Source organism: Eulemur rufifrons, chromosome 8, assembly GCF_041146395.1.
Source record: "Eulemur rufifrons isolate Redbay chromosome 8, OSU_ERuf_1, whole genome shotgun sequence".
Lineage (NCBI taxonomy): Eukaryota > Metazoa > Chordata > Mammalia > Primates > Lemuridae > Eulemur > Eulemur rufifrons.
Window position 1 is genome coordinate 11,632,115 of NC_090990.1, and position 21,202 is coordinate 11,653,316.

Consider the following 21,202-nt stretch of genomic DNA (forward strand, 5'->3'; position numbering starts at 1 on the left):
CTGATTTTTGCACACTCTCTCTGCTCCCCGTTTCTCTCCTCTCCCCATTTCCTTCCTCCTACTCCCCCTTTCTCCCTTCCCCCCATTTGCACCACCCACTGGGATACACTCTCCCTGTCCCTGTCCCCATCCGTCTGCAGCCCAGGTCCGCTGTCCCCTCCCCCTCCTTTCAGACCCTTCTCCCTCCTTCCCTCTCCTGCACCCAGTCCTCATCCTCCCTAATCCCGCTCATTCTCCTCCATTCTCCCTCACTCCCGACTGCCCCCACACCTCCTCTCCCTGTGTCTGCAGCCCCGCCCCCCTTTCCGAATTCCTCGTCTGGGACCAGCCAGCTCGCCCGGTGGGCTCTGAGGCTGGGCGGACGCGGGTTCCGAGGGGCCGACGCGGGGCGGGACGGCGGGTTGGGGGGATCGGGTCGGGATCCGCGGCGCCCCTCCCCGCCTGTCCCCCTCCCCTCCGCGCACCTCCGCCGCTGCCGCTGCCGCGCCTTTGATCCATGGCCCGAGGCCGCCTGACAGTGGAAAATGCGGGGAGACAAAACCACTCAGTCAAAGTGATTCCCAACAACTGTCTCCCCGAGATAAGGACGCCCTCGGGCTCGGCGGCCTGCTTAATTCCCGCTGCCCGGCCTGGGATCCGGGAGCAGCAGCGAGCCCCGCGCCCCCGACCGCCGGCCGCATGTCCCATCCGGGCTGTCCCTGTCCCCGCTGTCGCGGTCTCCGTGAGACCCGCCTGGGATCGGGAGGCCGGGGAGCCCTTCGCCAGCTCAAGGGAGAGGCTTCCAGGCTCCCTTAGGACGGCCGGGTTCCCATCATCCATCCCGTCCCCTCCGCCAGTGCGCTCGCCAGTTCCCTCTGCGAGAACATCCTCAACCTCCGCCTCTTCGCTTACCCAGGCCCTGTTCGCCTTCCTGGTCTCCACTCAGACAGAGGTCACTTCCCTGACCCTGGCCTGGTGGCCACAGTCCCTTACACACACTCCCCGACTCCCCAGGGGAGCAGTTTGCCTCTGATTTCAAACTTTCGAGGTCCTGCTCTCTCCCCCTAAAGCAAGGACCACCAGGCTATCTGTCAGCCTGTGTCCCCCGCACAAAGCCTGGCACATCATAGGGGCCCAATAAACAGCTGTAGGCATCACTGGGCACTCTGAGCATCTATTCTGTGCCTGGTCCTAAGCGCTGCGGATACCAGGTGGGCTAAACCTGGCCTCTGCTTTCTAGAACCTTCCAGTTAGTCCAGCAAGACACAAGCAAGCACACAGTTCTGGAGAGGGAAGGGTGCCACGACCAAGCCGGGAGGGTCTGTGGCCTGTGGCCCCCTTTTACCAAGGGACGTAACGTCCTCGGAACCCGCTGGCCTGACTAGGCTGGACAGACCACCTGGAGGCCTGGCTTTGCACTCTGACTGTCCTTGGCCAGCTAGCGTTCCAAGTGGAGATTCAAGAGGGACAAGAGACCAGATTATGCAAAGTGAGGCCAAAAGGGGGCCCTTAGGATGCCCTCCTGAGCTTCCACAGGGCTGCCAGGGACAGGGAGAGCCAGCATGTTTGGGACGATGGCAGGAGACACATGTCACGGGAGGCAGGACTCAGCTCAAGATTGAATGGCTGTCCACAGGCAGAGCTGGCCGGGGGGTGGAGGGGTGGCCTTGGGAAGCAGTGAGCTCCCCATCTCTGGTGGGGGCAGGGATGCAGGCAGGATCCAGAACACAGTGGTTCCCAAACTGTGCCTCGGAATGACCTGGGATGCCTGTTCAAAATCTAAATGCTCAGGATCCTCCCTGAGAGGTCATTACAGTAGGTCCGTAGTGGAGGAATCTGTGTTTTATAAAAGGCGCTGACCCAGGCAGCCGGTCCTATGCCTGGCACATCCAAAGCATGGGATTAGCAGGATTCACGTTGTGAACCTCCCCCAACGTGGAGCTCGAGGCCTCCGATGCCTCCCTGGCCTGGCGTGCCCGGGGGTCTCCACGCACCCTAACAGCATCAGCGCCTTGACCCTCCCATTCTTTAGAAAGCAACTCTCGGGAGGGTCTGTTTGAGTTGGACTGAGATCCCTTCCCCAGCAGGCTCAGAGACAGAAGGCGCCATAGAAATAAATAGTTTCCCAATTCCAGATGCCCACTTTCACCACCCAGGGAGGCTCTGGAGTTAGCGCGGCTTTCCGGAGGGCACAGTGGGCGTGGGCATGGCCTGATGGTGTAGAGGGTTGATTTACAGCATTTGCAGTCACCTCTGCCTCTGCTCCCAGTGGCTTAGGCGACCTCTGCTTCAACACAAAGCCCTGGGAAATCTTTTCAAGCATCCAAAACAGAGGCAGCCTGTGTGGGTGAACGAGCACTGGACGAGGAGCCTGGAGACCTGGGAGGGGTGTGAGGGAGCCCCACCCTGCCTGGCCCCTGTTCTCCAGCCTGCTGTGTGAGGTGGGGGGGCAGATGGCAGGGGCTGTGGGGGGCTGGCAGAGAGTGTGAGGGCTCAGAACTCAGCTCCCCGGACCCTGGAGACTTCGGGTCGGAGCTGGCCCGAGGCCAAATGAATGTGACCCTCTCACCAGACTGGAGGTCTCTGACCAGCGGCATCGGAGGATTAAGGTCCCATGAGGGCCCTGGCAAGTATCTTATCACAAAGGGGACACATCCAGGCTGAAATTGAGACATGATGCCCAGGGGCAGAAGTTCCGGAGCCTCCCCTGCAAGGGGCTCCCTTCCCTCCCCGGCCATAGATAATGCCCTTCCCCAACCCCCAGCTCCCCGCATCCTTCCCTGAGCCCCGTGGGTTCTGACTCCAGTCCCAGCCAATTCTATCATCCGTCTGTAGGTTCCTGGGGTAAGGCAGCTGTCCCAAATGGGGTCGTACATTGCCCTGACGCCCAAAGAGGTGTGGCTGCTGTCCCGGCATGGTTACTGTTTACAACAGCAGTAACGACCCACCCCATCGGTGTGGGCTCAGCAGTTGGCTAGGCGCCTCTGCTCCCACTAGCTCCGTGGTCTTCACTGAGGCCCGAGGGCTTGGAATCAGTGCGCCCCTTCTGCAGACTCAGAGATGAAGCCCAAGGTCAGCAGCAAGAGACAATGTTGGAACCCCAAACCCGGGCCTGTCCAGAGACTGAACACTCTCCTCCAAGCTTGGCTGCCAGAACAGGCGGGGACTAGACCAGACGCTCGCTTCCCGGGCTCTGGTCTGCACTCCAGCAAGACCCACCCGGGAATTCACGAGCATGTGAGTGTTCGAGAAGCTCTTGCCCCTCCTGCCCCACCTCCTCCCAGCTCTCACGTGCCCCATAAGCCCCCTGCAGTGACTCAGAGTGAACCACCCTGGATGGCAGAGGACAGAGAAAGGAGGGGACCAGGGAAGGAACCCAAAGCCCTCAGAGGCCCAGAGGAAGTGGCAGGGGAGAGAGGGAGGTAGGCGGAGGGCTCCTCCAGCCCTGCAGTCCTGTACCGTGCTGCCAACCAGCTGGTCCCGGTACGGACCAGGCACCGTGGCATAGTGGCGTGGTGGCTCAACCCTGGACACACTAAGCTCCCGGACTGATTTGGGAGATGCCTCCTGCAGGAGGTACGTGGGGGTGGGGGAGGGCAGAGAGGCAAGGAAGTGGTCAGAGAGACCCATAGGCCCATGGAGAGCCAGGGTGCGAGGGGCTTGTGGAGAGAAGGGAGGAGGATCCAGAGACACACACGGGGGCAGGGAAAGGGAGGGATGGGGAGAGCAGTGGAGGTGGAAGGGGAGAGAGAGTCTCGGAGAGGCACATAGGTCCGGGGGGGGGGGTGGTGGGGAGAGAGAGAGGGAGCCCCAGAGAATGAGAGGACAGAGCAGGAGAAGACAGGAGACCAAGTGTGGAGCCATCCAGAGGGGTCCCACAGACGGGCGCAGGGCAGGGAGAGAGAGAAACAGGGAGAGGCCAGGAGTAAAGGAGCCAGCGTGATGGAGAGTCAGACCCCACAGTGGCAGAGGCAGGGAGCTGCGGCAGGAGGAGGGACCCCGAGCTAGAGTGGGGCAGGTGCAGAGAGAGGCTTGAGGGCTCAGAGGAGAGGGACACACAGACTCAGGTCCACAGTCAGACAAACGAAACCCAAGTTCAAACTCCAGGCCCACCACCTCTTCTGTGCGGCCTCGGATCCCGCCATCCAGGGGAGCAGGAGCACCAGGCCTGTCTCTTTATCTCCAGCACAGTGACCGCCACCGCCAGCTTCACTCCAAGCTCACTCCAGCCCCGTTTCCCACTCCCAGCCCAGGTGTCCGTGGCAAGGACCTTTGCCCAGGAAGGGGAGCTGCCCGGGGCCTGAACCCCAGATGCCCTGGCCTCCCAGTGTGGCAGTGGTTGGTCCCACAGCCCCTAGAGCCTGGGGTGAGAAGTCCTGCCCTTTGGCCAAGTGTTTCCCTTTAGTTCCAGATGCCACCCTGACAGGTGCTCCCGTGTGATTAATGTCCCTAGACCTGGGACCAGCCCCTCCTCCCCAAGCCAGAGCTGGCAGTGGGTGGACAGCACAGGGACTGAGCCTTCCAGAAGCCCGGGAGCCTCCTGGTCCCTCCCTCTCCCTGGCCCTTCTCCAGCCACCAGGAGCAGAGGGCAGACCCCTCCTCACGGACACCCTCAGAGGAGCCAGTTGTCCGTGGCTGACTTTTCCTTCCAGCCTGTTTCCCTGGCTCTGCCATGGTGCTCGTAGCCCTGCTGCGTGGTCAGGAGGCTGTGTCAGCAAGGTGCCCGGAGCTCACTGGGGCAAAGCAGAGAGGCTGCTGGGGGCCTCTGGGGACCCCACACAACGCTGACACCAGAGCGGCTAGTGGTGGGCAGGGGACACTGACACGGTTGCTCCATCACTGATGCAGGGAGGTGGGCCTGACAGTTGTCAGACCGTGTATGGTAACGCAGGCTTTAGCAACTTCAGTTCCCTGTACAGAGTGGCAGAGGAGCAGACCATGGGTAGTTGGAGGTAGAACCAGGATTAGGGGCCTTGGCACACTTGGGGGACTGCTGTCAGAGTTGGGGACCATGGCTGGAGTTCGAATTGGTCGTGTTGAATTGGACAGTAGTATCCAAGTTGGGGGCAACCATTACCTGCTGTGTCATCTTCAGCAACTGACTTGACCTCTCTGGGCCTCAGTTTCCTCATCTATAAAATGTGGAGGACACAGGGGTGTACCTACTTCCCAGGGTGGTCGTGGGAAGCAGATGGGTTAACACACTGCAGTGCTTAGAACGCTGCCCGCCGGAGTCGGCACTAAAGAAACATTAGCTAGGATTATGAACGGCTACACTTGGGGGTGTGGTCGGCACCAGGGGCGTGCGGTGGGCTTGTGATCAGAGCAGGGGCACAGGCTGGAGTGTAGGATGGGGCTGGGGCTTCCATCCGGTTCCTTTCCCCACCTCGCCCCACCCCTCCCCGTGTCACCGGCGGCATCGCCTTCCCGGCCCGCAGCGCCAGTGAGAAAGCCGCTATCTCCTCCGCATCTCTCTGGGCCTGGGGACGGAAATGAGACAACATCTCTGCGCCGCTGTCCCCGGCTCTTGTTTGTTTGGTACGTCAATGCCGTGGGCACGTTTTTGCTAATTTTGTGGCTGCCTTTATCAAACGGGGATTCACGGGCGCTTTATCCTCGATAAGTGGATTAGTCGGTGAGCTAAACAAGAAGGTGCGGGACGCGGGGCTGCTCCGGAGAAGATATTTGTCTCGCAAAGAATGGAGCCTGCGTTCCCTGCCCCGTGCGGGGCGTCGGAGTAGCTGGAAGGGCCCTCTGTGCTCCTTCTCCCGGGGCTGGGGGAGCCCTAACTTGCCAGAACTTTCTACAGCGCACTCAGGAAGCGAGAGGGAGGCTGGGTCTGGGAGGAAGGCCCCAGGTCCATCTGGGGAGGGGAGAGCGGAACTCAGCGTTGAATCCAGGCGAATGGTCCACCTGGGCTCATTCTGAGCTGTGCCACCTCCCCGGGCCGCGGCTTCCTCCTCCCTGTCTTCTGTCTGCGTCTTTCCTCTCCCTCCTGCCCTTCACCGCCATGTCATTGCCTTTCTTTCCCCCTCAAGCCCCTCCAGGGGCCTTTCGCTAAGTGCTGTGAGTTCAGACGTGGGCAAGATCTGGTCTCTGCTCTCGCAGACTTCACAGTGCAGCTGAACAAAACCGAGCCAACAAATTAAGGGGCCCCCAAACGTGGCAGCAAAGGGTGACTCTGGCTGGAAACCCTAGAATGTCTCTAGCTGCTCCCTTAGCCTCCATGAGGTCTAAGGAATGGCCATCTGGCGCACTCAGGGCTTCTCAAACTTCTCTTCAAAGCAACCCTGGTGATAGTTGAGTGTGTCCCCCACCCTGAGGCCCTGGGGGTGGGGTGTCCCACAGAGTTCCATGTCTTTGACATGCACATGCGTTTTGCATGCCTTGCCACTGCAGAGCCACGCAGGCTGGGTCACAGCAATGTAGTAAGTTGGCTTCGCTTCAGGTTGACTCCTCTCCAGGAAGCTGCGCCATGTTTGGCGCGTGACCTTGCAAGGCATGTCACGGCCAGCTGAGGTTGGGACTGAGCGGGGAGGTGACTGAGACGTGTGAAGTCTGGGTGACCAAAGGGTGAGGCATCGCAGACAAACAGGAAACGCAGGAGGAGGGCCTGGGGGAAGGGTAGCTCCTTGGAGGTCAAGACCAGGAGGCAGCCACAGGGCACCCAGGATAGAGGTCAGCGCTGAAGTGTGGATTTCAGAGGCATCTCTGCAGAGACCTAGAGATGGGATAAGATGAGCAGGGAGAAAGGAAAAAGGCTGGAGGACGCTTGGTCCAGCTGTTCCCCCACAACTGGATGAGAGTGTGGTGGGGTGGGGGGACCCAAGTGTTATCTTTTTCCCTTCCATTTTTGACGTCGGTAGCCAGGATCTTGGCGTCCCTGCTCTGTTCTGCAGCAAGAATCTGGCTGAGGGGGCGAGGGGGAGCAGAGACTCTAAGAAGGACAGAAAAGACTGGAGCATTCGGGTCCCCAGCTGGTCCTTAGCAGTGGCTGTCCTCCCCGAGCTGCCTCCAGCTGAGTGTGATTTTGCTATTTATTTACATGTAATTATTGCTATGAGGTGCAGATATTAACGCTGTCAAGAGCAATTTGCTCTGACATTTTTCACTCGCTCACTGTCCCCACCACTCTCGATGGGGCCCAGGGCTCTCCCGGCTCTGGCCGCTGCGCGCTCGGTGGCCTGGCCGGGAACCACCCAGCCGGCAAGGAGTGGCGTCAGCGAGCTCACCCGGCTCCTCTGCAAACTCATTAAGCTTTGAAATTGAATTTGGTCCGGGGAGAGGGCTGGCTGGGCCCCGCTCCACCGGCCTGGGCTGGCTCAGGGCCTCCCTGCTCTGCCTTCCACAGAGGAAACTGGGCAGGGGCTGAGCTTGCTGGGGCACAGGCTGGTGGCAGAGGCTGGCAGAGGCGGCTGGGTAAGGCAGGGGAGGGTCATTGTCAGAGAGGCAAGATGCACACAGCCACCCTGGGCACAGCCAGGACAGCCACAGTGTGGGGGCAGTTCTGGCAGCTCAAACTCTCACAGCCCCACTACCTGGTCACCCCATAAGAAAGCCAGGTGGCCGTCACTTTGAGGGATACTATTGCAATCGACAGCTGTACCCACTTAACAAAGAGCGTTTCCTATGGATCCAGGGAAGCATGTTCACCGTCCCGCAGAGGATGGCACCGGGGGTAGGAAGAAGCGCTGAGCTGGCCCTGCAGCAAGGCCCGTAGGTAGATGCTAGAAAGACAATCAACTTCCGATTTATACCTTCTGAGTTCAAATCCCAGCCCTCCCACTTACTAACTGGGTAGGCTTGGGCAAACTATTTAGCTTCCTAAATAATTTATAATTATGATAATAATTATTTAAAGAGCCTCAGTTTCCTGATCTTTAAAATGGAAAAGCCACTTTTCATTGTATCCACATGTCATTGAATCCAAGATGATTTGCTGCCAGCCCGTTGGTGATCCGATCAGAAGGTGTCAACCAGCACCTTTCCCACAGCGGCGAAGTCACATCGCCACAGCGAGGCACTCGCGAACGTAAGATGCATTCTGATTTCAAAAAGATCAAAATGCACATCTTCAACCTGGTGTCCTTCTGAGGTTGTGGTGGTGCTCCCTGAACACAGTAGGCGCCTGGCACGTAGTAGGTGCTTACTAACCGAAGGCTACAGTCATTGTTTCACATGAGCCTCTCCGTAACCAGGGGCCATTTTATAAATCAGGAGACTGAGGCTTGTTCATTCGTCCATCCTGCTGAAGGGACTGTGCTCCTGGGAGTGGGCCAGCGGGACCGGAGCTGTCATGGCCTGAGTCCCTAACGCGTTGTGATACGTGCCAGCTTGTCTGCCCAGGTACTAACGAGGCCTCCCTGCCACCGCTCAGTCCCTGCCATGGCCAATCTGCGTCCTCGTCCCTACCAATTACCGAGGGGGAGCCCCCCCATGCCAGGGAGGCCCGAGAGCCCAGGCCTCCTCCTCTCCCAACCCGGGCTGGGGCCAGAGTCGAGGAGCCCCCCCCCCATCCCTCCCCCTCCTCCCCTCAGCTCGGCCAATTAGGCCTCTGACACCTGGAGCCGCTGACAAACTGTTTCTGTCACTTGCTCTCTGTCTTTCATTAGGGCCGCAGAGGAGGGGGAGCCGGCAGGGAGGGGGAGGAGATGGGATCGTTCATGCTTAGTAAGGCCAGATACATTAATTACAAAATGGCCATTTGCCGCGTGAAAGTGTGCTAATTAAATTTATGCAATCATTATCTTTAAATAGTCATATCTTTCCTGGAGATCAGCCCCTTCCCCCCCAACCCCACCGCCACTCTGAGCAGTTGCTCTAATCCCCGGCTGCCTGTCTTATCGCGCCATCAGAGATGGTCTCTGAAGCCCACTGCGCCCTGCCAGCGCCAGCACCCACAGGGGCCCGGAGCCCTCGGACCCGTCCTGGCACTGACACCCTCAGACTCAGGCCAACCCAGGGACCCACCCAGGGAGGGGGCCAAAGCCTCCATCTCGTGTTTCCAGATATTTGAAGGTTGACATCTTGTAGGCCAAACATTGGAAATATGTGTGTGTGCGTGTGTGTGTGTGTGTGTGTGTGTGTCTGTGTCTTTGACTTCTTGGGCAATGTGTGGGAAGCCATTGTGTTCCTCCCTCCACCCCCACCCCACCTCCAGACAGTCCTTAACCGGAAGTCTCCAAGGACCCCTAGGGTGGGGAGGGGGCCCTGTGGAATCCATTGGGTTGGAGGGGTCTTGTAAGTACTCCACAAGACCCCTCAATTTATTCTTTTTATTCAACCAACTCTATGCCAGGCCCTGTGCTGGGGACAGAAAGATAAATTCATTCATTCATTCATGAATGTGCTCATTCAGCAAATGTTTGCTGGACACTGCGTGCCGGCACTTGGAGTGGGACACCAAGTCGGCCCCTAAGCAGCTCGTGGCCCAGTCCAGGCACATCAGGGCCACAAGAGAACAACAGACAGGGCAGGGCCAGTCTGTACCTGGGAGGGTGGAGGCTTAGGAGGACTGGAAGTCTCTGCTGGGTAAGGCTCGGACACAGACACAGGGACGTCACAGCCTCTTGACACTCAGCCCATCAGGGTCTCTCCCTCCACACGCCAGAGGGTTCTCACCAAAGTCTCAACTGAATCCCTCCCGCTGCAGTTTCACACGTTACTCCCTCCCCCGCTCAAACAGCTTCCCCCTGAGTGTCTGAGTCTGACGTGTTGAACCAGGACGAGAACCCTCCAGGGCTGAGGGTGGGCAGCGCCCACCCGGGTCAGAGATGGTGGTCAGTGACCCCGTGTTCACCACGTACCCTCAGGCCTTCTGAGGTCCCCGAGCTGCAGTCTGTACTCTTGGCGAGGGGCGAACAGGACACACGCCTCACACACGCTCACATGCACATACACACAACACGCTCACATGTACACAAAATAGTCCCATGTGCACACACAAGTACACAATACTCACACACGCACACATACAGAACTCACGCATGCACACACAAATTCTAACACATGTGCATACAATACTCCCGTGCACATATAATACACAGGCACACACAAATATATACAGAACTCATACATCACACAAGGACTCACTGCACACATGCAAAGCTCTCACACACAGAGCTCCCCTGTCCATAAGCACGCAGGCACACACACGGTACTCACGCACGGACACACCCAATACTCACGCATGCACACACTCACTGAGTCGATGCTCAGATAATGAGTGACCCTGAGCCGTGCACTGTAAACGAAGACCAGCCAGGCACGAATCAAGAGCACTAGACTAGAAGTCAGGGTCAAGTGTTCTTGCCCCGGTCCCGCCACTCGTCCTCTAGATGATTCTGGGTGAGCCCCTAAGCCTCAGTTTCCTCACCTGAAAAATAGGGGGACGATGCTTCATAGAGCAGTTCTGAGGTTTGCAAACTGGAAGGTGCTGCTGGTGTGCAAGAGAATGCGGCAGCCAGGCCTGGAAAAGCCTTCATGGAAGGCTGGGGGTGACAAATGAGACCGGGAGTCGGGCTGGGGTTGGGGGAGGGGAAGGGGGGAGGGGAGGGAGTCTGCTGGTTGTGCAGGGCTGTGGTGTGGAGGGTGAGGGATGCGAGGACATAAGCAAAGAAGGAAGAAGAAGGAGGAGGCAGAGGACAGGGAGACCTGCAGGAAATCTTGTTTGGAAGCTCTAAGTCAGCACCCGAAGCCCATTACTGCTGTCCACAGGGGGGGGGGGGGCAGGGGGAGGGGAGGGGGCCCAGATCCTCTTAGCGGAGAATTGCGAGGAAGAGAGGGGGAGCGCCGGGGTGGCCAGCCGCCTGGGTGGGTGATTTCTCGCTTGCACTAGTCCCAGCGTGGGACTGGGGACAGGCAGTGGATCGGCGGGGGTGTGTGTGTGATGTGTGTCTGGGTGTCCACTGGAGGGTGGAGGAGGGTGGAGGTGGGCACGCAGGTCTGCGTGAGAGAGCTGGCCAAGGTGGGCTTGGGAGGCAGTGTCAGGTGTGAATGCGTGTGTGTCTGTCTGTGTGTGTGTGTGTGTGTGTGTGCAAGGCGTGTGGATGGTTTGTGGCCCAGCGGTGTGTGTGCATGCAGTTTTTCATGGATGTCATTCCTCGTGTGTTCGTGTGGGCCTGTCTGCACAATGTGTGCGTGTGCAGTGTGAGCATCTGTGTGTCTGAGTGTGTTTTGTGTGCATCCATGTCTTTGCCCGCGTGAGTGTGGATGTGTAGTCGTGTTATGTGCGTGTAACCGTAATAGTGATGGTTCTCACACTCGGCTGCCCATTAGGAACACCTGGGGAGCTTTAGCAAGCGGGACCCCCAGACCCCCGGGTGAGTCCAGTGGACGGCCAAGATGCAGAGCCAGGGGTGGAGCAGACAAAGCCAGTGGAGCGGTCCTGTCCCTCCTCCCCAGCCCTCGGCCTGCCCTGGGCGGGTCTGCCTGGGCACAGAGATGGACTCCAGGGCGGGCTGTGAGCTGGGCTGCCCCAGGTCATCCTTCAGCCTGGGGACAGTTCTTGGTTCATAAAGACACGCTTCATACAATTCAGACAAACACTGCCTTCCATTCCTGGCAAGCTGTGCCCTGACTGCGTAACACGTTGCCCCCCAAATATCACCCCCTCAGCCCTTGTGCAAGTCGAGGGGATGAATTAACAAGACAACCAGGGCTGGAGTTGGACCTGAGGCTTGGAGATAAAAGTGCTCTGTGTGCTAAGCCAGTGGGTCCTTTTGGAGCCAAACCCAGGACAGAGGTGTCGGGGGGCAGGAGAGAGTGGCAGTGAGCCCTGGGGTGAGCTGCACCGCCATTACTTTGCTGTGAGACTCACGCAAGTCACTCCCCCTCTTTGAGCCTCAGTTTCCCCATCTATGAAAATCCAGCGATCTCCAAGTTACCTCCCAGGTTTCATGTGGGTATTTAGGTGTGTTTACATGTTTAGTGTGTGTGTGTGTGTGTGTGTGTAAGTGTGTTGAATGAGTTTAAGAAAGTAGGTGAGCAAATGTAAGGGCTTATCGTGCCGGCTAATTGGAGTTTTAATCAAACGCTGTTTGTGCATCCAGACAAGGTGTTTCCAGTTGCTCACGGTCCTGGCCTCGGGTGTGTCCGTGCAGTGAGGGGTGGGCAGCTCTGTCGTGCTGGATTCTAGGCATGGCTGGGTTTAGACTGGGACACCTCACAGCTTTGCCACGAGGGCCCAATGTCCTTGGATGCCACCGGCTCTCTGGAGATGAGCACATTCACGCCAGAGTGGGGTGTGACTTGTCAAAGTGACACACACCTGAATTCCTTTCCCAAGTGCCGGCCCCAGCTTCTGTGTGGGGACAGAACTGTTCTAAGGTAGCAGAGCAATTCTTCATTCAGAAAGCACCTACTGGGTGTCAGCCCCCGTGGGAAAAAGATGACAGCAGTCACAGCCCCTGACCAGGAGGAGTTCCTAGTCTGCTCTCCAGCGACCGTTCCAACTATGTCCATCTCAGGCTGGGTCCCTGAGCCTGCTCCTCCAACCCGCCTCTCCCCTTCTAATCCAGGTAGTGTGCGGAGGGGACGGAGGAAAGGGAGGCGGAGAGCCAGCATTCGCAGGGAACAAGCGATGCACCAGGCACTGTCTTTAACCTTCCACGTGCATTTACTCATTTAGCCATCACAGTGACTCTACAGGTAGCCACCATCATCAGTGTTCCCATTTCACAGATGAGAAAGCTGAGGCACAGGAAGGTTAACGAGATCGCCCAGGGCCACAGTCAGCCAGCGCAGCATAGATGCTAATGCAGATATTCTAGCCCCCACGCTGCGGAGAAACCCCTCCGAGCACTCACTGGCCCTGGCCCGCAAAACTGCTGTTCCTCTGGGAACTCAGGGTCCCCTGACCCCAGCAGGGCGGAGGTGGGGCTCTGTGACCTGCAGCTGATGCCAGGCCCTGTCCTACCTTCAAGGTACCCTCAACCCCCACGTCCTGACCTCTGGTCTCCGGCCCCTGCCTCCCTCTCCCCTCTGCACCCCGCTGCGGCCCCCCCCGCCCCCCACAGACCCTGCCACGGAGCCCGATGATGGCGATCGCCCCTTCTAATTGCAGCCGCGCTCCCAAAGCCACGTTCGGTTATCACAGAGGGTGCAGATCTCGCAGCTCAGCCTCCTCGGTCCCAGGCCCTCGGGGCCAGCTCAGGAACGGAGGGAATTAATTACATTTTTCCCATCCCCTTCTTTTAAAGTAGGGGAGCGCGCCGTCTCGTCCCGGGGGAGGGGGAGGCAAGCAGAGGCTGTGGAAGGGGGGCCCCCACCCCCAAACCAGCAAGGCTCTCCCCACCGGGCGGAAGGGAGGGTGAGCTGGCCCTTATTGATTTAGTCTGGTCGAGGCTGGGACTGATTTGGAGCAGCGAGGGGAAGGGGTTGGGGGCCGGGTGGGGGCCGGGGCTGGGTGGGGGTGCGGGGAGGAGAGGAGAGGAGGGGTGGCTGTCAGTCAGCCTGACGGACAGCCCTGAGATTTGCCTTCAGATAAAACCTTACAGATGTGGAGGTCGGTATTGATTTTGAGTTAGTAACGGTAACGTACCAAGAAGTAATACATTAGTGAAAGCAAGGTCACCGGGAAAAAGGCAAACCCACCCGGGGAGAGGTCTCTGCATTCTTGAGGGGGGTGGATTACCGCATCAGACCGGGACTTCCTCAAGTTCAAAAGTTTGCAGGCCCCAGACCTCGGCTGGGCCCCTCACCGTGGAGGCTTCCTGCTTCTGCAGGCACAGAGGGACCCCCGGAGGTCCTGGAGAAGCCGGGGCCGGTGAGGGCCACGGAGGCCTGAGGACCCTGCATGGTGGGGTTGCCAGCGGCTCCCTGTGCTCTCTCCGGCACAGCCTGCTGCAGGGAAGAGCACAGCTCGCGGGCTGGGACACCTGGGTGCAAATCCCAGCTCCACCACTTACCAGCTGTGTGACTTTTCACTTTCTGGTGCCTCAGTTTCCCCATCCGCAGAATGGGTGTAGGAAGAGCCCATCTGCTCGAGGCATCAGTGAAGTGACCCAAGTAACTCAGGGCTGGGGACTTCATCAGCAAGGGTCCTCCCCTCCCACCTCTCCAGTTGGGTACTGCCCTGCCTGGAGACAGGGGGTTGGATGAAATGGAAGCCCTTTGATCCACAGGCCTCCAGGGAGACAGTGAGCGATGCCACCCTCCGCCGTTCACACCTACCCCAGATGTGGATTCGATTTGATGTTCCAGGGCAAATCCCATTGAGCAAATCCCATTACTGTAAAAGCTGCCTGGGCCCGAGCTGTTTCTGAGCTGTCTGTTAACTGCCCAGGGTCCAGGGACTCCTGAGCCACTGGGCACCACACAAGCCCCTTCCAGAAAGAACTGCAGGAGGCCTTGCAGCTCCTGGGATTTTTACTCTTGGCATTGACCTTCCTGTTCTTTCTTAAACCTGCCGGGCATGTCTCAAAGCTTTGCACCCTCGGTCCCAGGCACCTCAGGGCCTTTGCGCTTGCTGATTCCCCTACCTGGAAAGCTCTTCTGCCACGCCTCCCCAGGGCTGTTCTTTTTGATCTTGCTCGATATCACCTCTTTGAGCGGGGCTTGCCTGACTACCCCACAAACCCCCTTGTCTTTCCTCCATCGCATTTGTCAGTATCAGAAATTATGTCGTCTAATCGCTCACTTGTTTGTTGTCAGCTTCCGTCACTAGACCGACAGCTCCAGGAGGGGAGGGGATGGGCATTGTTCACTGCTGTACCCCGGTGCCTGGCTCAGAGTCTAGCATATAATGGGCACTCAATAAATGCTTGTTCAATGAATATGCATGCTTTCAACAGAGCTTTTCTGAGCCCAGGGCATGTAGCAGGCTCAATGTGGGCACTGGGTCTACAGAGCCCCATCATCTCCCCAGAGAGCTCACAGCCCAGCCCTGTCTCCAGCCTGGCACATAGTAGTGAAGTGTTTGTTGAATGAATGAGTGAACGAAAGCAGGGTATCTTCAGGAAACAGCATGTTGTTTGGTAGAGCTGGGAGGAAAAGTGCAAGGTATGAAGGGGTGGGAGGAGTTGGGACAGGCAGGTAGAAATCAGGTCACAAGAAGCCTCTTCTGGGAGGTCTTGAGGGGCCACTGATGATTCTTGAGTGACATCTCGGATTGGTGGCAGTTCTGTGTGGGTCGCTGTCTCACAGGATGCGTCCTGGGTCCGTGCACAGCTCTCAGCCTGTCCCGAGCACCCTCGTGCTCTCCCTAAGCACACCCCATTCCTCCCTCCCATTGTCCCTTCTGCACCTCGGGGACCTCCATCTTGGGAAAGCATCAAAGTTGGCACTCACCAGGGCCGAGTCTCCACCCCGACAGTCGTCCTCCTGCGTGAAGGGAACCGGGGCCCGTGTGTCCCCTGAGCTCTGAGGCTGTCCTTGGGGCCCGGGCCTCCTCTGAGGGGCAGCACACGGGGTGGGTGGAGTAGGGTCCAGACTGGGAAGCTGACAGCCAAGGGCAGCGTTAGATTCCTGAGTTGGCCTCGGGATCCTGGTCCCCCCGCAGATTCCCCAGCTGAGGAGGTGCCACCGTGACCATCAGAAAGCAGCAAACACAGCCCCGTCCCTCACACCCACCCCCAGCACCGGCTGCTGTCCCTGCCACGGCAGACCTGGGGGCCCCGTGCCCTGAAACAGCGGGGCTGCCAGAGTGGCCCAGACACTGCGCCTCCCGCCTCCCGCCTCCCGGAAGACTCTCTCTCTCCTTGCACACCCATCCCGGTGTGTCTCTGCATCTTCGCGGGGTTGACACACCATCGCGTCCCACCTGAATCCCACCTGCTGCAGCGCAGATGAAGGCCAGCGATGGGCAGCCCCGCCTGCCAGCCCTGGACGCAGCTCTGCGAGGGGCGGGAGGAGGGAGAGGACAGAGGAGGAGGCCCCCCAGGGCTGAGGGGCGTGTGCTGGGGGCATGGAGGGAAGACTCAGGCACAGGCTGTGCTTGGAGTGAGGGGTCCCACCCCACTCACCCCCCACCTGTTGTGCTACTGCTGGTCCCTGGGGTGACAGTCTCTAAGGGGTCAGATGCCTGAACTCATCCCTCAGTGGCAATGCGGCATTTCGCAGGCCAGCCAGGGTCGGGCTTACTGCTCACGTGCAGACCTGCAGCGAGATCTGGAGAAGCCACGGTCCTTTGTGGGCCTCAGTTTTTCCGTCTGAGGAATGGGCATCCTAGCTCTGCCCCACACGTCTCTGCAGGGTTTTGGATTGGGAGAGTCAGATGGGTTAACTGCTAAGGGACACCCCCAAGGCTACACAGCCAGTAAGTGGAAGAGCTCAGTGTCTGTCCTTGGCCAGAGGAATCCAAGTCTATGCCGTCGCCCATGGCCCTGCCCTTTTGCCTGTGGCAGGGACAAATCGAATGGAAAGGTAAAGTCTTCAGGTGTCTAGTTGGCAAAAAGGCTTGAACGCCCACAGCCTGTGTTCTCCCCGCAGGAGGGGTGTCAGAAAGCACAGTGGTGTGCCCGGTGGGATTGCCACGTGTTCTTCAGCTCAGCGCTGGGCAGATTACCAGCAAAGCTGTCCCCACCTCGCACTCAGGGTCTTCCTCCCATAAGGGTGGCATCTCCAGGAAGTCACTGGGGTCCTGGGCCCTGCAGCTCAGGCTCACGAGGACCAGCCTCATGGCTCTGTGTCCTGATGGTCTTTGCTGGTTGCCTCCCAACCAGACCGGGCCTCCCCCCTCCTCTCCCCACAATGAGGGCAGGGACCGTGGCTCTTTCTCCTCTGAAGTCCCTGGGGCCCTCCGCCCTCACCCTGGGGGCTGGAATCACCATCCATGCACGTTTGTTGAATGAATAAGTGAACACCCCAATGTCTCAATACCAGGTTGTTTAGGCTGAGTTTTTAGACACAAGCCTCACCCCGTCAGTCCGAGTGGCCAGCACGGACGGGGGTTCCTGTCTGCTGCCCCAGGCCAAGCAGGGAAGCGGGTGATGGTCACAGACATCGGGGAGCCGGCAGCATCAAAGAAAGTTGCCTGGGAGGCTGTTTGAAAGCACTGGCGTGTACCACGGTGTCGTAGGCGCAGGAAGCTCGACGTCCCGAGAAGTCGAGAGCGGAGCGAGCCTCGCACCGGCACAGGGGTGAAGCCAGACAGGTCTCAGTCCTGCTCTGACGTGTGTGCTGGGCGATGGGGGCCTCCCAGTCTGATGGGGGAGGCACCGTCCTCTGACTTGGGCTTCCTGACTGACGGGAGAGGCATTGTTAGCTAGTCGGTTCGTGCATGCGTTCATGCGCTCATGTGTGCATTTATTCATTCAGAAAACAAGCCCAGGGCTCCTCAGAGCCCGGCCCTGGGCACAGAGAGGGGAGAAAGGCCCTGCTGCGCCCCTGGAGCCCTCAGCCAGGGGCGGCAACCTGCGTCAGGACTCGAGCAGGAGAAACACCGAAGACCGGTAATCATCTCACGCACGAGGCGCGCAGACCAGGGAAACCGAGGACCTCAGAGCTGCAGGGACCTCAAGGGAACACCTGCAGCAAAGGCCTGAGCAGGGCCAGGCTGGCACAGTCCCCACGTGCGCGCGTGTCCTCGGGCCCGTCCCCCGGGCTGACACTGATGGTCTCTCCCCTGCAGGTGATGAGCATCTTGAGCAGCCCCAGCGCGGTGCCCCCGCAGCCGCAGGCCGACTTCTCCATCTCCCCGCTGCACGGTGGCCTGGACTCGGCCACCTCCATCTCGGCCAGCTGCAGCCAGCGGGCCGACTCCATCAAGCCGGGGGACAGCCTGCCCACCTCCCAGTCCTATTGCCCGCCCACCTACAGCACCACCGGCTACAGCGTGGACCCCGTGGCTGGCTATCAGTACGGCCAGTACGGCCAGAGTGAGTGCCCAGGACCCCCGGCGGCCCCCCATCCCTGCCCCTGCTCCAAGGGCCTCCTGTTTATTTGTAGAGAGCTGCAAGGTGGTGTTGGGGTGGGGGTGCCCATTTCAGAGATGGGGATATTGAGGTCCAGCAAGGAGGAACAGTCGGCCTGAAATGATACCGAATTGGGCATCAAAGCCAGCTCATCTCCTGGTCAGGTCCCTGCCTCTGCACTTGGGCTCCAAAAGAAACATAATAGAAGCCACAAATGTCATTTAACATTTTCTAGTTGCCATATTTTAAAACTAAGAAGAAACAGGTGGAATTGTTTTCATTAACATATTTTATTTAACCCAATATATCCGAAATGTGATCATTTCAACATGCAATCCATATACAATTATTAATGAGATATTTTACATTTTCCTTTTCATGCCACGTCTTTGACATCTAGTGTGTATTTTACACTTACAGCCCATTTTAATTCAGACACTAAGTCTTCATCGGAAATGCTCAATCTGTGTTTAGATTTCATAAAATTTATAATTGGGAAAGTAGATATATACACCCAAGTTGTCCCAGATATGCTTATAAGTTTTCCAACCACTAAGTAACTAAAGTGAAGATCGCTTTTTAACTTTAAATCAGGTAAAATTAGATCAACTTTTGAGAGCCAGTTCTCAGGTTGTGTGAAGCACAGTTCAAGTACTCGATTGACGGCCACGTGTGCTGGTGGCCGCCGTGTTGGACAGCCCAGTGTGAGACTCGCCCCGTTCCGCCCCCTGCATGCGGGGGAAGCTGTGTTTGGAGCTCTGTCCTCCACCCACACCCTCAGCCTGCCTTGGTTTCCCCAAACTCTGTGATGCTCTATCACCCACCCCAGCTGTTACCTCATTGGCACTTTGCCTTGAGGTGGGGACGGTGGACCCTCAGACCAAAAGCTAGAAAAGGCAGGCCTGGCCACAGCCTCCAGCCACTGGCGGGGCCAGCAGCAGGGCAGCCCAGACAGGACAGGGAGCCAGAGGTCACCAGCTTCCCCTCCTGCCCCACCTCCCTGCAAAGGCCTCACCTGCTGGTGTCAAACTAATCAGAAGGGCGTGTGGCCAGAAGGTGAGGCCCCAAAGCCCGAGGGCATCCTCTCCCCCAGCCGAGGCCCTGGCCCAGCCTCAGTGACCTCTGCTTCCTGCCCACCCCCCGACCCACTCCTCCTCGCATGGTCTTGGCCTCCACGGCCAAATGAGGGCCAGCTGTGTCAGCCTCCACCTCCCAGCTGTGTTCACGGTCCCTTCCTGTGTATGTTTGCATGTGTGTATGTGCACGTGTGTATATGGGTGCTTGTGAATACGTGAGTCGAGGATGTGTTATGATTTGTGTGTGTGCATGTGAGTATTTCGGCATCCATGTGCTGTTGCATGCATCTTTGCATACAGGTAAGTACATGTAAGTGGGCACATGTGGGTATATATGTATATGACTATTCACATGTGTGCATATAAATGAGCATATTGTGCATACATGTGTGTTTGTGTGTGAACACATGCGTACTCATGTGAGCACACGTGTCTGTATTATACACACCAGTTTAAATGTGCATTCAGGTGTGTACATATGGATGCATGTGTGTATGTATGTGCGCGAGTGTTTGGCATATGTATGTAAATGCAATATGTGGACTTGTATAATGAACATGTGTGCAAGCGTATAGATGTATGTGAGTGTGCAAATATGTGCGTCTGTACATGTGCATAGATATGCATTCAGGCATGTACCTATACTTGAGTGTGTCTGTGACTGCGTGTTTGGAGTACGTGTGTGGACACGGGGACTATGTGTGCACTGTGTAAACAGGGATGTGTGTGTTTGGGCCTGTGCACAGGTGTGGCTGTGTGCACATGTGTGTGTACATATGTCAGGCTGTGTGCATGTGGTGTGTCTGCATGGATAACTGTGAGTGTGTGCGTGGGGGTACGCGTGCATGTTTGAGAGCAGGGTGCGCACACATTTCTAGAGGCGCCCAGGGCGACCCCCGGCCCAGCCCGTGCTGTCGGGCACGGGGCAGGACACACATGCTCCTGATAAAGCTTTAGAGCGGCCTCAGCGGCAGCCCGGGCCTGGGGCAGGCGTTAGTCACAGCCGAGCCTGGTGCCCTGCTCCAGGGGCGCCTGCCCAATTCGGAAATAAAATTAACCCCAAAGTCAGCATGGGGGCGGCAGGGGAGGGGATCAAAAAGGAAGGGGCCTAGGAGGCGAGAAAGGAGTGTTTGTTCCCCCTTTGCTCGGGCAAAGCTGGCCAGAGCAATTTCCTCCCTCCACTCCATTCTTCTCTTTCGTCTCCCTCCTCCTCCTCTCACTCCCTTCCAGCTCCACCCCTGCTCCCCTGGCTCCTTGGGGACAGCTCAGAGCTCCTCCTGGGCCACATTCTCCAGCTCTACTCAAAGGGATTCCCAGCACCGACCCCACCCCACCCCACAGAGATTCCTGGGTTGGGCTGGGAGGGGCCAGAAAGAAAATCTGCTCCTCTGCCACCAATTAGCGTGGGCAGGACACACTCCTGCCTCTCTGAGCCTCGGTCTTCCCATCTATGAAATGGGAGCCACAGATTAGACACAGTCAACTCAAAGTGTTTCCATGGTGCCATCTCCCTCACCTTTTGACACTCTGAGGCAGCCCAGGGACACGTCATCTTTCCATTAACCAAATGCCCCGTGTCCATGGGCAACTGAATACACCTGTGGCTGGGCTGTCACAGTGAGTGTGCAGGAGTACGCTCAGGTCCACCTGTCATCCCTGCACGTCTGTCCTGTGCACGAGTGGCAGAGGGCACTGGGCGAAAAGCGTGTTTGTCACTCATGTAATTCTCACAGCTATTTGTCACCAGGTTACAGATGCAAAAACTAGGCTCAGAGAGGCCAGGTAGCTTTTCCAAAGTCCCACAGCAGGGCAATGGTGGCCTCCAAGTCTCCTAACTTCAAACCACAGACTTGTGTAAGCCACTCAGCAGCGGTCCACACCGAAACCACCCTCATGTGGATTCATGTTCACAGCTTCACACACACCTGCCCATGGACAGACGCACACGCAGAGAGACGGGTTTATACATGAGTAGTCACTAATGTGTGCATACACACGGCTTTCATGTAAACATACAAAATGTGCGTGAAGGAGGATTGCCTGTTTATTGAGCATCTACTATGAGTCTGGCGTTTCATGCTCACAGCCACCCTGTGCAGTTCCCACGGTTACTCCCATTGGACAGAGGAGGAAATGGGATCTCAGAGAGGCCATTTGCCTGAGGTCACCCAGAAGTCCCCATCCACGTGCACACAGCCACTCCTACAGCCCATCCCTGCAGGTGTGCGTGGAGGGAGCGTGCACGTGGGCCAAACCCTTAGACTCCAGAGTCCTCGTCCTCTCCCCGGGCCTCTC

At 57.9% G+C, this 21,202-nt stretch overlaps 1 protein-coding gene across 4 annotated transcripts in view; it reads left to right on the plus strand.

The window, feature by feature from the left end:
* The window catches only part of PAX7 (paired box 7), a 98,993-nt gene that overhangs the window by 73,429 nt on the left and 4,362 nt on the right, over positions 1 to 21,202 (plus strand). For 2 of the 4 annotated variants that reach the window (XM_069477396.1, XM_069477397.1), the window contains exon 8: positions 17,549 to 18,051. In XM_069477396.1, the coding sequence (XP_069333497.1) occupies positions 17,549 to 17,950 (402 nt within the window). In that variant the 3' untranslated portion in view covers positions 17,951 to 18,051. Of the gene's footprint in view, positions 1 to 17,548; positions 18,052 to 21,202 lie in introns of those variants that run through there. The other 2 variants (XM_069477398.1, XM_069477399.1) reach the window with 1 other exon arrangement.